The sequence below is a fragment of the Dermacentor variabilis genome, chromosome 4 (assembly GCF_050947875.1).
Source record: "Dermacentor variabilis isolate Ectoservices chromosome 4, ASM5094787v1, whole genome shotgun sequence".
Taxonomy (NCBI): domain Eukaryota; kingdom Metazoa; phylum Arthropoda; class Arachnida; order Ixodida; family Ixodidae; genus Dermacentor; species Dermacentor variabilis.
In genome coordinates, this window is record NC_134571.1 from 164,854,453 (window position 1) to 164,869,400 (window position 14,948).

General features: G+C 44.6%; 1 protein-coding gene across 1 annotated transcript in view; it reads left to right on the forward strand.

Annotated features, from left to right (window-relative positions):
• LOC142578042 (uncharacterized) overlaps positions 1-13,311 on the forward strand; it is a 172,915-nt gene extending 159,604 nt beyond the window's left edge. The window contains exons 8-10 of the mRNA XM_075687461.1: positions 5,759-5,977; positions 9,807-9,932; positions 13,074-13,311. Coding sequence (XP_075543576.1) covers positions 5,759-5,977; positions 9,807-9,932; positions 13,074-13,271 — 543 coding nt within the window. The 3' untranslated portion in view covers positions 13,272-13,311. The remainder of the gene's footprint in view (positions 1-5,758; positions 5,978-9,806; positions 9,933-13,073) is intronic.
• The last annotated feature ends 1,637 nt before the right edge of the window (positions 13,312-14,948 follow it).

Sequence of the window (14,948 nt, forward strand, 5' to 3'; positions counted from 1 at the left end):
GCTGCCGAAGTACAACTCCCCCTCCCACTGTGCCATGCTCACAACCGAAGGCTGTACGCTCCCTGCCAGTTTCCTATGTCGATTTCTGCTAACATGCTATAGCTTTAAGGTCCGTAATATAGTATGAAGCGACTATCCCAGCAACACTATTACCACCACGTATTACAGCGAGCATGTCCCTTGCTTTTAAATGTGCTCTCAGGTCAGCGTCAACAGCTTCACAAATTGTAAAGGCACTCACATTCAATGCATTTTAATAGACGACCGCAGCAGCGCAAGGACTTGTTGCAGGCCGGAGATAAGCATTCGCAAACACGGTGGCAACAAAGACAAGTACGCACCGAAAACAAATCACGGTACAAAGCACCAGCGTCAAGATGCTGCAAGGAAGCATCTGTGGCAGTGCAAGAAAAAACGGCGACTACAAGCTTAAGCTTAAAAAATAAAAATATATGGAAAATATTATAAATACACAGCTGCAACGAAGCATCGTTCCACTAGCTAATGAAATCACGATCGCGTTGCTTGAGGTCATTTTACTTTGTAACTTAGCCTTCTTGCTGCCTGAAGAGGCGTAATGGGCGGAAAACAACAATACCTTTTGGTACTGCACATTCTAGACCGTCTTTTCCATGCCTAAAGACGCTTCGCAACTAGCTACCACGGTGCTTTTTGTGCTCTGTCATGGCTTATTACGCCACTACAATATCGCCACTTTCATTGGCATAGAAGACCATGACATCTATGGCTGGCTTGACTCCTTCTAACGAGTGAGTGACTGCGATCGACGTGAAGGCACATTGAAATCGCGCAAGGAAACGGCTGGAGTAAGTGACTTCATACCTCAACAACGATCATAGTCTTCCTACGTGGATGACGTTCAAGACTAGCTCCGCGAAAGGGGTGCAGCGCATCACGAATCACAAGCTTTGCGTACAACATTGCAGAATGGCACATTGTAGAATAGTGGTTTCACAAACTGTAGAATGGATGATAATTACCTGCATACCTTGACAAACTGACTCGTGAGTGGTCTCGCTCACACATATACCGATGCATGAGTCTGAGTCCGGGTCAGTCCGATTCGATTGTTGATGAGCCTTATAGGGGGCCCGCTCGAGTAAAATCATGGTCAGTCATAATATGGTCAAATATGATCAGCCTGCTTAAGAATAATTTTGGTCCGTTTTAAACCGAGCGAGCGTGGTTGAGCTGAATTGGGATGAGTCTGAGTGCGAGTGAGACATAAGCAGAAATGTAATTTTTTGAGTGAGTCTCAGAGAGTTCCATTTAGTTTGTGGACAAATGTTGACCTGTGAAAGCAAAACTTACAATAAGACTGGTTATATTTATTCTATTTCATAATCGGCTTTCCGTAAAATGCCGCAACATTATTTGTAGTGATAAGTCTCTGCCGAAGCGTCGCTGACTTACGCAAGCAACACTTCGCTGGTCTCGGCCTCATCTCCACAGGCCGTTTCGCTGTCTGGCTGAGCCGTTTGCACTCATGACACTGTACTGCAGCACCGGTTTAGGCATTTTGTTCGCAACAAAGTTGCCAGCTAACGTCGGCTATGGTTACTCCACTCGTTGATATCTTCATTGGCACCTGATCTGTTACGGAACCGCGGAGTCTGTCACCGGCTGTGTTCCGCCTTCTGTTTACCAGGTTTATGTGGTTGCTTACCTGGCTTCCTCCTTTATGTTTATAATCCGTGACTGCCAATTTTTTGCAGCATTTTTCCTTGTCGCTGTCCCTATTTGGCTAGTGATAAAGTATGCACGTCCCCGAAGTCCTCAGAGTGCGACTTTCAAGCGCTCCATTTGCATTCTTTACCGCCTTTCTGGGCACGTAGCAAGACAACGTCACCTACTAGGACCATCTCCTAGATAGTTCTAGAAGTCAACACCGAATAATCACACAAAGAAGCTCACTCACACGATATTATCGGGGCAGTTTAAAGGACCAGGCCCAGGCAGGTCAGGCAGTTTGCTTGAGAGCATCAGTGGCGCATTCGCGAGCCGCCACTAGCGACAGGAGAAGCCAGCACACAAGGCCATGCCGCATGGACCAATGAAACACCTAAATATTCCTTTAGAAGTGGTCCCTGAACAAGACATCCAACCGAGCTGCCTGGCTTTTTTTCTTCTCGAGAGCTTCTGTTAGTCACGCGCTCCCGTTTACTTCATTTTCTGCTTTGTCGGATGTGCGACTCAAACATCACAGTGGCAAAGCCTTACTCATATAATTCATGAAAGACGTGTTTTCGCATAAAAACGCGACACAAAACGCCTGTCCAATAGTGCTGTCGAATATGGCGTATTTCGGCTCGTATTCCAGCATTGTGTTTCACGTCCACCGATCTACGTGATACCACCGAAATGCAGCGCCATGTCGCTCCAAAGCACTCCAAAAACATTTTACGCGTGACCTGCGCCGCTGCAATGTGCAAGTGGTCCACGTTCATTCCTATATTTTACGCCATCAGCGAAGCAGTGACCAGGACAAAATGAGAAAGGAAAGTTCCCATGCGTGGCATAGAACATGCCCTGCGCGTACTACGATTACAAGTACATGGGTGAAAGCGGCAAATTTTAGTGGCACCTACAGAACCTCATATACGACATCAATATAAAGATGTTGCTTCTAAATCCGTTACGTTACATACACCTGCCACGCAACGCGATAATAAATGAGCGAAGGCTATAATAATAGCTGGGGAAAAAAATTGGATTCATACGCAATATGTCGAATAACTGAGAGCCCCCAAAAAATTGGAAGCCATTACACTCTGTAAAAGTGGATGACCAGCGAAGCTGTAGCACATCACACACGCTTATACAAGGTTACATGAATCTATATTAATTATTTGTAGTGCTAGTGGCGATGGCCTTGTGATTACATTAATATGCGCTGATTCGCTTGGTTCTAACGTAAGACAGAATATTGACCAAACGTAGATGTGTGGACGACCGTTCTTGAGTGGTTGAGCTACTTCTAATGATGTGGCACTTCAGATCAGGCTCTTCTAGCATAAACTGAGTGAAACGATTCTACTACGCTTTTGAAAAATGCGCATTGAAGTCTCACATGATGATCACGTGGATTGTTTCATCATGGCTAAGCCACGCAAAGTGGGTGGTCATCAACTTCTCGGTATCACACTTGGTTGTGCCTGGAGATATATTCCCAGCGGATATCACAAGTCCGACTTTCATTTGTACGGCACAGGCATCCCCACAGTCGATTGCATTGTCCTCATGCGAGTCAGAGTGGATAGTTGTACATATATTTTTTCCTTTGCGTATATGGCAATGCCTCCTGTTCAAGAGCCGATCTGCTGTTCACAAACGATTACAGCATACCAGTCGACTTGCAACAATGCATCTTGAATTATTCGTTTCGTTTATTATTATTATTATTATTATTATTATTATTATTATTATTATTATTATTATTATTATTATTATTATTATTATTATTATTATTATTATTATTATTATTATTATTATTATTATTATTATTATTAGGGGCGGAGTTTTTCAAGCCTTTTGCTGTAAAAATATTTTTAAAAAAACAAAAGCTCAATAATATGGGCAGTGATAGCCGGAATGCCTGCCCCGTTCAACACCATCTTGATCAAGGTTCTGTTTGTAGTTTTTGTAATATCCACTTATTTCCCAGCCAGAATATATCCTCCATTGATTGATTTCAGTGCTGCCCCCTCTCAAACATGCGCGTACGAGTTCTATTTTTTCGTTTCGGCCATCTTTCAGTAGACAGTCGGTGCTTGTGTTGTGTTTTATGTTCCTTCCCGCGTCCGTGTTTCCGCGACGACCACTCTCAACCATTTATGCTAATAACGACTGTTGGATCTGTTTCTGCCAGTCATATGAACTCAGCCACATGAAGCCAATGGACTACGAAGCGAAAGAAAGAAGTTCAGAAATTGCGTGTGGTTCTATATTAAATATAGAGATGCCTTTTGGCTAATGCCGGCAGCCATGCGTGCGGATTGAGTTCGCACCACTTTCCTGAGAAATAGACGGGCGAGTGAGCTCAGGCCTCACTTAAAAAGCTTGTGGGCAACATGTGATATGCTGGTGCTTTTACGTAGGGCGTAGGTTGCTTTAGATGGCCATAAAAAACAAGCTTGGTTTTCCGCAACGAGATACGCGGAATATCTTGATAAATACCTCAGTGTCGGTCTCGCCAACGCGTCTTGTTCCATTCTGTACGAAGCGAATTCGATGATGACGAGAACCCCTAGAAACCGAGAGCTAACTATTATCGTGTCTTACGTCGTTCCGGATTCCATCAGAGCAAGCTAAAGAAAATAAATAGAGAAGAAGTGAGGCACGCAACATCTCGTGTACCTGTGTAGGGATTTCGCATGGCCGAAATTGGGCCGAGCAAGTGCTAGAGTTTTCCGCTATATGATTAGCTCAACTTGTAGCAGTACATTTAAACCGCAACTGATAGCTGAGTGAATACACGTGGCTACTTTCGCTTACCATGTTCTAGACGAGAGACGCGGCTTAAGAATTATAACGGTGCAGTCTATGAGTGTAAAAAAAAAAGAATTTGTAGCCGTGTGTGAATCGCACGTAATATTTTGCACATACTAAGTCAATCTTGAATGTAGGGCAAACGGGGCGCTGAATAAATGAATGAGCCAGGGAATACGTCCAAAATGTAATGAAAAAGGTGTGGCACGTTTGCCTGCACAATGTGTCAGCCATATTTCCGGGACATTAAGATCCTTGGCATAAATAACAATAAGACATCACGGGAGCTTACAGAAGCTTAATATTATTACGATATCATCGAGCGATGCTCAAGGGACGAGCCGCCGCGAGAACTACGACGTAGTGGATCTGTGCCCTTGGCGCGAGCGAATGTTGGCCTAGTGCTCTGGCTCCAGTCCAGTGTAAATAGCCTGTAAATAGCCTCTTTTCTCTGTGTCTTTCTACACATAACAATATTAAATAAAGAAAAACTCAAACCGCAACAGTAATAAAACACCTATGTTTATCAGTATGAGATGAGATTGTTTGACAGCTGCGAATTTACGGTTTGTGAACAGCCCACACATGCGTGTATCTCTCTATTTATTGCTGGATCGGCACCCAAAATAAATCAGTTTGTAATGCCGTCCATTCTTTTCTATGTGTCTTTGCGACAAAACTATGTCCTTGAGCAAGCACCAACTGGGCCAGAAAACAGTTCTGTTAGAACATATTTCCTCGCTTTTTCCGAGCGCAGCTCCTAGGCGTGCGTTCCCGTGGCGAGTGTCGGCGTCGGCGGCGTAATCGAGCGAAGGAGCGCAGTGATGGATGAAAGAGCGAACGCGGAGCTCCACGGATATGAAAGAGGGGAGGAGAAAAGCGGAAAGGAGGCTGCAGCAGAAGCATGAGGCCGAAAGCGGAGAAGGTTATGGTGAAAGCGTGAGAAGAAAAGCTTAGTGCGACGACAACGGCTATGAGATGGTGCCAAAGTAGCGCGCGTTGTTTTAGAGGTTTATCGGCGACGGCAGCGACTGGGAATCGCGGCCAGGCGTCACCCCCGCGCGGGCTCTCACCTTCTCCAGCTTATCGAGGCAGTCGCACCACAGACAGCTCCGTTTGCAACGTGCCGCACGACACATATTTTCCGCGCCGGCCAACAGATCGCTAAGTGAATGTACTTATAGAGCTGTGCTCAAATTTCGCATTATCGAGTATCGTAATCGTTGCAGAATTTTTTTTCACTTTGCAGGGCAGCAGCATAAGTCATCTTGCAGCCAACCACCACCACTGGCCTCCGAACATGATGTATGCTGTGTCCCTGGGCATGGCTGGTCGGTGGTACGCACCACGTGACAAAGGTTCCATGACGAGTAGTGGGCCCATTGACTATGGGCTGGGCGAAAAATGCGGGGGCGCGTGCAAGAAAGGGAAGCTGCTGCGAGAGCATCAGATCACCGAGATTGCCCAGGTGCGCGACAACTGCTGTTCATAGCACTGTTTATATATATAATATAGAGAGAGAGAGACAGACAGAGCCATATCCCAAGAAACATACATATACCACGGAGAGTATACGGGATATTGTATTCATTATTTAAATTAAAGAAATCATAAATGAAAGTGGATTAAAAACATCTGGCCACAGGCGACATAGCCACACAAGTATTCGCATTACGCATGCGATGCTCTCACCACTTGAAATACCGTAGCGCCGTTTCCCCATCCACTTTCTGGGGTATTTATGTTTACCTACTAGAACTACAGCTAGGTTTCTTATGACACGACTAATACAAAACCGGGCCCCTCGATTTCCTTTCATCTCGTTCGCGACCGTAGCAACAATCTCAAATCCGGCACCACTGACGCCTTCACGTAGCATGTGCGGCTTTATTGACCAGTAGTTTTAACCTAAAAGTCATGTGCACGCAACGCCTGCGGCAGAAAGGAAGCTCCTCATCCGCCATCAAGGCTTATGAGTGGTGGGGCTGGCTAACAGTGCAAGGGTTAGTTACAGTAGATAAACCTAAATACCCGAGAAAGTGGATTGGAAAACAGCGCCGCGGTAGCTCAGTTGGTAAGAGCATGGCACACGTAATGCGAAGACGCGGGTTCGTATGCCAACTGCCGCCAATATGTTATTTCGTCCTGTTTCTTTCCCATTAATTCGTGATTTCTTATTTTCAATTATCAAGGACCAGTAGCTTCCTATGATATTACTAATAAAAAACGAGCCTCTCGAATTCCTTTCTTCTCGTTTACTGGATATATATGTATGTATATATATGTGCCGCGTTCCGTACCTCACGGCCTGAGTCATCTTTCTTTGTAGCTTGCTAACTATGGATCTTGGGATCGTGGAAGACTGAGAAATATATAATATATAAATATATATATATATATATATAATATATAAATATATATATATATAATATATATATATATATATATATATATATATATATATATATATATATATATTCTAGGAATTATTATGACTCTTGTACGATCACCCTGTTTTTTAGTATGCAGTAAGGCTCAGATTATTTTTGTGGTGTTTGTTAGATTGAACATTCCCAGATGATAGCCAAGGATCTCTCCGATGAAAAGAACGAAGCGTAAGCCTTGTTTGTTTGCAGATGTGGCGCTTCGCAGCGGCTTAATCTAAATACTCGGCTCTTTCTTTATCATCTGGTCATTCGCATTTCGCCATAAATCTCTAATACAAATAAATGCACAGACAGGCAACTTTAGTTTCTTACAGCTCTACTTGTTTGGTATTTATCAAATAAACATTTTGCCTGGTCCAATACAGAGTCTCCCTGTAATCCCAACCAGTAATCATGACAAGTAGCAGAGCGAAAGAAGCCGGACTTTAGAACGAAGACGGAGCCGTCACGCTCAGTCATTTTCATTACGCTTTGAAAAAGAAAAAAAGAAATAATTTGAGGGCCGCTTTCGCCACTGCGATAAAGGCCGTGTGCAAGACCACAAAGGCGTAGCCATAAGATCGATCTAGCACGGAGATTCTCAGCGGGAGTCAACAATTATCATCGCTGTTCTCACGATTGTACTCTCTAAAATCAGCAATCTTTACGGCTATAGCATCGGAAGAGTGGATGAGAGGTTGCACCCTGGAAGGTCAACTTGTTAGTGTTGCCTTCCAGTCCTCACGGCCTGAATCGTATATCTTTGTAACTTGCTAACTATGGATTTCGGGATTCCAACTACGGATTCTGACGGACACAGGGGCGGACACCAAAGCAACCGTGGGAGTAAAACCATAACAGCTATCTTTGTGATACCTGTGCTGAGCTTCAGATAGACAGTGTTTCAGGCAACTTTCATTCCGTACACGAAGTCTACGAAGCGCGTCACAGCGTGGCGGCCATTCGTGCAAGCATTAAAGACGGGTTGCCTATTATTATATAATACGGCAGCCTCACCCTTTTTACTCTAACATGCTTTGAATCCGCCTCGCACCAAAAAAAGGGGACTACCCTGTTACATCCACAAAACTACGAATTATTTGGCAGGCCACTGTGCAAACTATTTTTCCAACAATAACTTCATTGTGACTGAATGCATTTCCGTTCTCTGTTCCGAAGAGTGCGCCTATGTTTATTTCATCGCGCACAAAAAAATTGTTAGTCATATGTAAAGCTCGTGTTAATTTTCGTCATGGGCACTGCGATCCTTTTTAAGGTCTAGTATACTGTTACGATGTGCAAAACATTTATGCGCAAGTAATTTGCATAGGTATGGCTTCATCAGGACCACTATATCTAGTTATAATTTTCGAAACACCCACCGCGGTTTCACATTGCCTACGTCTCTGCACTGCAGGGCTCTGTTCTATCTTGACTGCGGCGGTCACATATTTTGGTGAGGGAGAATCGCAATAACGCACTTGTTTTACAATTTAATTGCACAATAAAGGAACTTATGTACGTAAATTATTCTGGTTTCCCCACTATGGGAAGTTTATTAATGAGATCGAGATTTTTCCATGCCCCTAAAACCCCAAAATTTATTTTCATTTAAGGAAAATCAAGTTGGACGGCAATTAACCGTCCAGTTGAAGTCAATGAAAGGCAACGTCTTCTTGTACGACCTGATGGGGTGAGGTCGAGGTGTGTGAACAACATGATTTATTGAGAGATCTGCGCCTAGATACACATTTGGTCGACGTCAGCTACAAGTTGAATCGCTTAGTTTTGTCATACGTAAACCTCATCATGACAGTAATCGTAACAGTCACCAAGTGGTTCCAGCTGCGCATGAATATTTTCCTGAGGGGCTCATATCCTGCGATCCGTACCCGGCATACCCAGAATCCGACGTCACACATGTCTACACTGCGCTAACTTCAGATTTGGCCCGCCGAAGATGCAGAAACTGCTTAGAAAGAGTAACACGTGGCACTGAAAGTTTGTGCTAATTTGCCGAGAACGATATTGTTTTTCAGTTTGTCGACAACGCTTTTACGGACACATGCCGCGAACTTTATGTTCCGATTAGTGCTGTGTTTTCTTGGTCAACAATTGGAATTATTAGGGTGCTGCTTACCGCCGGGCATCTGGGCCCTTTATTCGTTATCTTGGACTACGTTTTGTTATAATCTTTCTTTCTTATTTCGTAGGAAAACAAAACATGAACATTAGCGAATATATTTTCGAACGCTGTTAGAACTTAGGCAACGGCTTTTCACAGCGTGCTAGAACGGGACAAGTCCCAGAATTGCGCATTTCCGCGGATATATTAGAATGTTTCAGTTGAGCATTTGTGCTTCGCTCCTGTCAGACCGGCATACGTTTGCAATTGGCACAAAACCGCTTCGCGGAAACGCTAGCGCGCTTTCGCACAACGCTCATGGCCGGCATGCGGAACACAGATCGCTTCGCGCTCCACTTACAAAGCCGAGCGTGCGAGAGCATCTTCTTGGATTCATGGGGGTTTTGCAGCAGGAATGATATAGCGGCGCCTGGGTCTCGACAAGACGCGCTTGTCAAATGCAAAATCTAGGCTGTTCCCTGCAGTGTTTCCTCAGCGCGTGAAATCTGAGCGAAGCTTAAGCGGAACTCAACTAAAAGTGTAGATTCGCGCTTTTCAGTGACTAGTGTGAATTTTATTGTACAATCTCTATCAGGAAACCCTGTCCCCTGTTTCATTATCCTGTTTGTTTTCATGTGATTTGTATTGGAACAAAAACAAGTATGAGACAGGGCACGACAGATTTTGTGGTAGGGCTGTCGGATCTGTGCTGTCAAGTTCCACAATGTTTTGTGTCCTTCCAATAGGCCTGCTCGCGCCCTACCATCAACAATACGTTCTACCGAGACAGGCTGTTCCACGCCCTCGTTACGTACGACGTCGTAGCAGAATTGGTCTTCACCTATGATAGCCCTCGCAACCTTCCTACCAAGGTGAGAAGCCCACAGAGCAGGCATGGTGACACTGAGTTGAACTTTTAAGATCGTGGCTCTTCACATTAATGCGTGAAAATTATGGATATGCTGGCAATCACGCGACAGTCTAAATGAACATTGCTCATTCACTGTGCACTTGTTTCTTGTTAGGGTTGGATACAAAGATTCTCATTATATAATTGGAGAAGAAGAGATGGAGAACGGTAGTGCTAAATTGAAACTGAGGCGAAGTTGTCAGACAGCTAGTAAAGGACTTATTTGTTGTGTAAATACGTGCGGTTCTATACTACCTCTCCATGTTGCAAAAGAAGCTTTACGCTGGTGACCTCTTCAGTTATGATATATATATATATATATATATATATATATATATATATATATATATATATATATATATATATATATATATCATAAGAAGCCAACGAACACACCAAAGGCACCATAGGGGATATTACTTGTACTTCGTAATTCAATTAAATAAGTGATAAATATAACGATAATTAAAGTGGATGCAAAAACAACTTGCCGCAGGCGGGGAACGATCCCAAGCCTTCGCATCCGACATGCGATGATCAATGATCTGACCAACTAAGCTACCGCGGCGCCGTTTTTCCTTCCACTTTCTTGGGTGTCTACGTTTCACTACCAGAACTAAGCTTGGGAGTGTTAGCCAGAGCCGCCACTCACAAACCTTGGCGGCGGATGTGGAACATCCTATCTGCCGCTGGGGTCGCGAGTACGTGATCTTTTTGGGTGAAGGCAACTGGTCAACAAATTCACACGTGGCACCTGAAGGCATCAGTTTTGCCGGCTTCGAGACCCTCGTTGTGTGATAATAAAAAAGGGGGTTAACCGAGGGGCGCGATTTTTATTCATCATATCATAAGAAACCAACAAAGAAAGGTGCCAATGACAGCATAGGGGAAGAAACGTGTACTAATCAATAATTGAATTAAGTAAACAATAATTTAGGACGATTAAAGTGGATGAAAAAATAACTCACCGTAGGTAGGGAACACTTCCACGTCTTCGCTTTACGAGGACGGAGGTGGCTAACTCTCCCGACGTTAGTTCTAGTGGTAAAACTTACATATCGAAGTAAGTGGATGAGAAAATGGCGCCGTTGTAGCTAAATTGGTTAGAGCATGGTGCGCGTAGTGCGAAGACTTAAGGTCGCTCTCCACCTGCGGCAAGTGGCCCTTTCATGCACCACAGTTGTCATTAAATTTATATTTGTTTACTTCAAATATTAGGTACAAGTAATTTCCCCTGTTGTATTTGGTGTCTTCGTTTGTTGGCTACTTATGATATGATGAACAAAAAATGGGCCCCACAGTTAACCCACATTCTTCTCGCACAAATATATATATCTATATATGTGCGCGTGTGTGCGCGTGTGTGCGCGTGTGTGCGCGTGCGTGCGCGTGCGTGCGCGTGTGTGCGCGTGTGTGCGCGTGTGTGCGCGTGCGTGCGCGTGTGTGCGCGTGCGTGCGCGTGCGTGCGCGTGCGTGCGCGTGCGTGCGCGTGCGTGCGCGTGCGTGCGCTTGTGTGCGCGTGCGTGTGCGTGCGCGTGCGTGCGCGTGCGTGCGCGTGCGTGCGCGTGCGTGCGCGTGCGTGCGCGTGCGTGCGCGTGCGTGCGCGTGCGTGCGCGTGCGTGCGCGTGCGTGCGCGTGCGTGCAAACAAAGATGACACGATGGTAGGCACGAAGGGGATTATAAACAGTTGTAAGCTGATGGCGTAATCTCAGCTCTGCTCTGATTGACACAATATTAGTTCCGGGATTAAACACGAAAATATGTGGACTCACACGCATCTTTAAAACGCCCATATCTGTTATTGAAAGTGCGATATGTGTTTGTTGGATTCGTTGATTTATATTTTTTCTGGTTTATCCACAATGCATGCGCTTAGAGGTTCTTGGTTAATCCACCAGAATTGGCATGTTCTAATGAGTACGTTGCCTACATACAACATGCACTTTTCTTACAGCAACATACAACAATTTCTGTTCACGTATGTCTCTAAAGCTCACTGATCTGTTAAGAAAATGTTTTTTCTATTCACAAATTATTTGATGTACTTTACCTTCCTTGATTCAACATTTTGCATATGCCATTGGCGGTGTGGCCTCGCTCTTGATCAATCTCCCTTTATGGGCGGTTCGGACCGTGACACAGTAGATAGAGAATCCCTGAGTGTTGCCAGACGCGTCGCGTATTTTTCTGGGCTTACATCTGTCAGCATAAAACTGTTTGCATCATCGTTACCTATCAAGAATTTAGGTAACCGCTTTACTCAGGCTTCACTTCGCATAGATTCCAGCACGTGCGTTGAATCTGCGCAATTCAGTTTTTCTTCATAATTGCGCGATGCATCCACAAATGAAATACGAAATAATGAAAGTTTGGACAATGCCAGACATGGTGCCATAGGAACTGAAACGATCCCTGAGGCAGTGTCCTCCGATGACGCGTCGTTCACATGTGTCACGTGGTGAGGGGTTTCGCCTCTCGCCACGTTGCTGGTCAGGCACATGTTCGATAAGCTTCAAACCGTGGTGCAGATGTATTTGTGTTTTACGGTTATGCCAAATGACCCAAGGCGCTCTGCGATCAGAAAAGAACGTGCACATTTTTTTTTCTGTAGTCAGAAGTAAAATTGGAGTAATCATCCGCCTGTGCATGTACAGCACTGAATGGAAACGTTTCAACAATGTTAGCTGTCAATATAGTGCTGTCAATACTCGCCCTTGGCTGGTGCAACTGAAACAATGTTCTGCGCTGCGAAGTTCGCGGTTATTCTGAATATTTTTCTATGTAACTGCACACTTTGGCAGGCATTGCTGTGCTGGGGAACATCCGTTAAGGCTCTTTGAGCAATAGCATGAAAACGATACTTACGGCGCAGTTTTATGAACATACGGATTTTAACGTCTAGCATATTATTATGCCTGCCATCGCAAAGCGTGCAATTACGCACTTCCTCCTGTCGAGCACGCACTTCTCAGGGTTAGAAGTGAAGCATTTTTTTTTCGGAAATGCCTAACGTAATTTATTATTGTGTTCATCTGTAAGGCACTTGACTTCACACAGAGAGTGACCTCTTACGAGTTGTTGTCTCGGGATTATTCAATGCAGCTTTGCAAAGCCAAGACGAATGCGACGAACGTGGAATACACTTTTGCCCCTGCAGACATTCAGCTGGAGGACGCCCATGGTAGCTGCGGCTACGGGCCATTCCCTCGGCTCTACATGCTCAAGAAGCTGGCGGCGTTCTTTGCTTATAATTACACGTCTGCCGGTAGGGAGAGAGAGTGCAGGGCGGTCACATATTAATATACGCTCAATTTTCGCCATCAGCTCATGCTCATAGAAAAAAAAAACAATCTGCGTAAATAAATAAAGTGAAATTATAGATTTTTTTCTGTCTTTTCTGTTGTGACAGAAAATCTACCGCGTATGCGGGATATGGTGGTTTCGCATCATGGTGCGTGCCAAAAATTCACCTGTCCTAATGAGCACGGATGTTTGGCGAACTTGCACACGGCTACTTGTGGCAGTTCGCGCTTGCAAAAGGAGACGCTATAATTACTTATTTTAGCATGATATTTGCCTACCCCTTGCTTAACCAGGAAGGGTCTTATTGAAAAGCTACCGCCTTATCTGTGGGAAGCAGCCTAGTGCTGCTGCCGGGTACCTACCCAAGAGCAGACGAGCTACAAGTGCGTTAGCGGCCTAGTTTTTGGCCGTTATAGGACTTAACACTTGGAAGAGAGTGTTTTTATTTTGCAACTTGAGTGCGTGCTTACCCAATAGGTGCACTGGGAACCCGCACGTCAAGTTGCCGAAGAGGGCATGGGAAAGACAGACAGACAAAGAACTTTATTGAGCTCCTGAGGGTCTTGCCGGCAGAGACCCCGTTGGGGTTTCCGGCTAGCCGCTGGCTGCTCCCATATCGCTATTGGGGGGCCAAGCCTCTTTGCTCTTTCACGGGCCCTCTGGACGGCCGTGGACATAATGTCCACGCAAGAGGTTTTCTTTTTTGGTGCTGCTGTTTTTGGTTCCTTTTGTTTCCGCTTAAACGGAACAGCCACAGTCGGAAAAAATTGTTCATTTATTCGAAGTTTTCTTTAGGCGGAGGGCACAAATATCTCCGACAATACTCTTGTTCACAATGTGCCCAAACATTTTATATTATCTTGATTAAACAAGAGGGCTCTGCGTCTAATACTGTAGCTTCTTTCAAGCAAGATTTTAGGACCATGCATGTATGGATACCCAATATCACTGCGTAGTCCTCGTGCTCAATATAGCGCGCCAGATATTGAAAGGTATCTTTGTCATCTGGGCTGCAGCAGTAACGCACAGAATAACATAAATATCTATTTCTTTCTTATTGGAATAATGACTTTCAGCACAAGCAACCCCGATATTTTCAACTGTCTCTTCAGGGCAGGTAACGAGGTTATGGTCAGGGGTCTATTATTCTTGACGTGGTGAACGAAGCAGTATTTGCAGCCAAATTTCCGGCTGGGTCCTATCGTCTCCATTACTCTCTTTTTTCATCGATTACTGCTTGCGTAGCGAATTCCATGTGATGAAACAGCATTTCAATCTCTACATCATTAATTTGTCAACGTTCTCGCTTGCCCCATCGAATGGGTTTTCGTCCTTTTATATAGCGCCAGTATTTCATATGCTTGTCAGATTATCCTGTTGCATGTGTCATTAATGTGGATGGTAGCTTCAGTAACGGTACCGTTTCGCCGCAGTTCGCAAAACGATTAGTTTTTTTTATCAGGCATTTCTATTTAAGCCAGTTTATTTTCCTGGAGTCCACTGCATCTGTAGTAGTGTTTGTACAGATGTTCTAGATGTCTTTCACACACTCCCACTGTCACTAATAGAGCCATGATTACGCCCTCACCAACGTTGTCGTTAAGTCTCTATTGGTACAATGAATCTACGCAAAAATGTTCGCCAGTTCACGCAGATCCGCGAATACATTCTTTT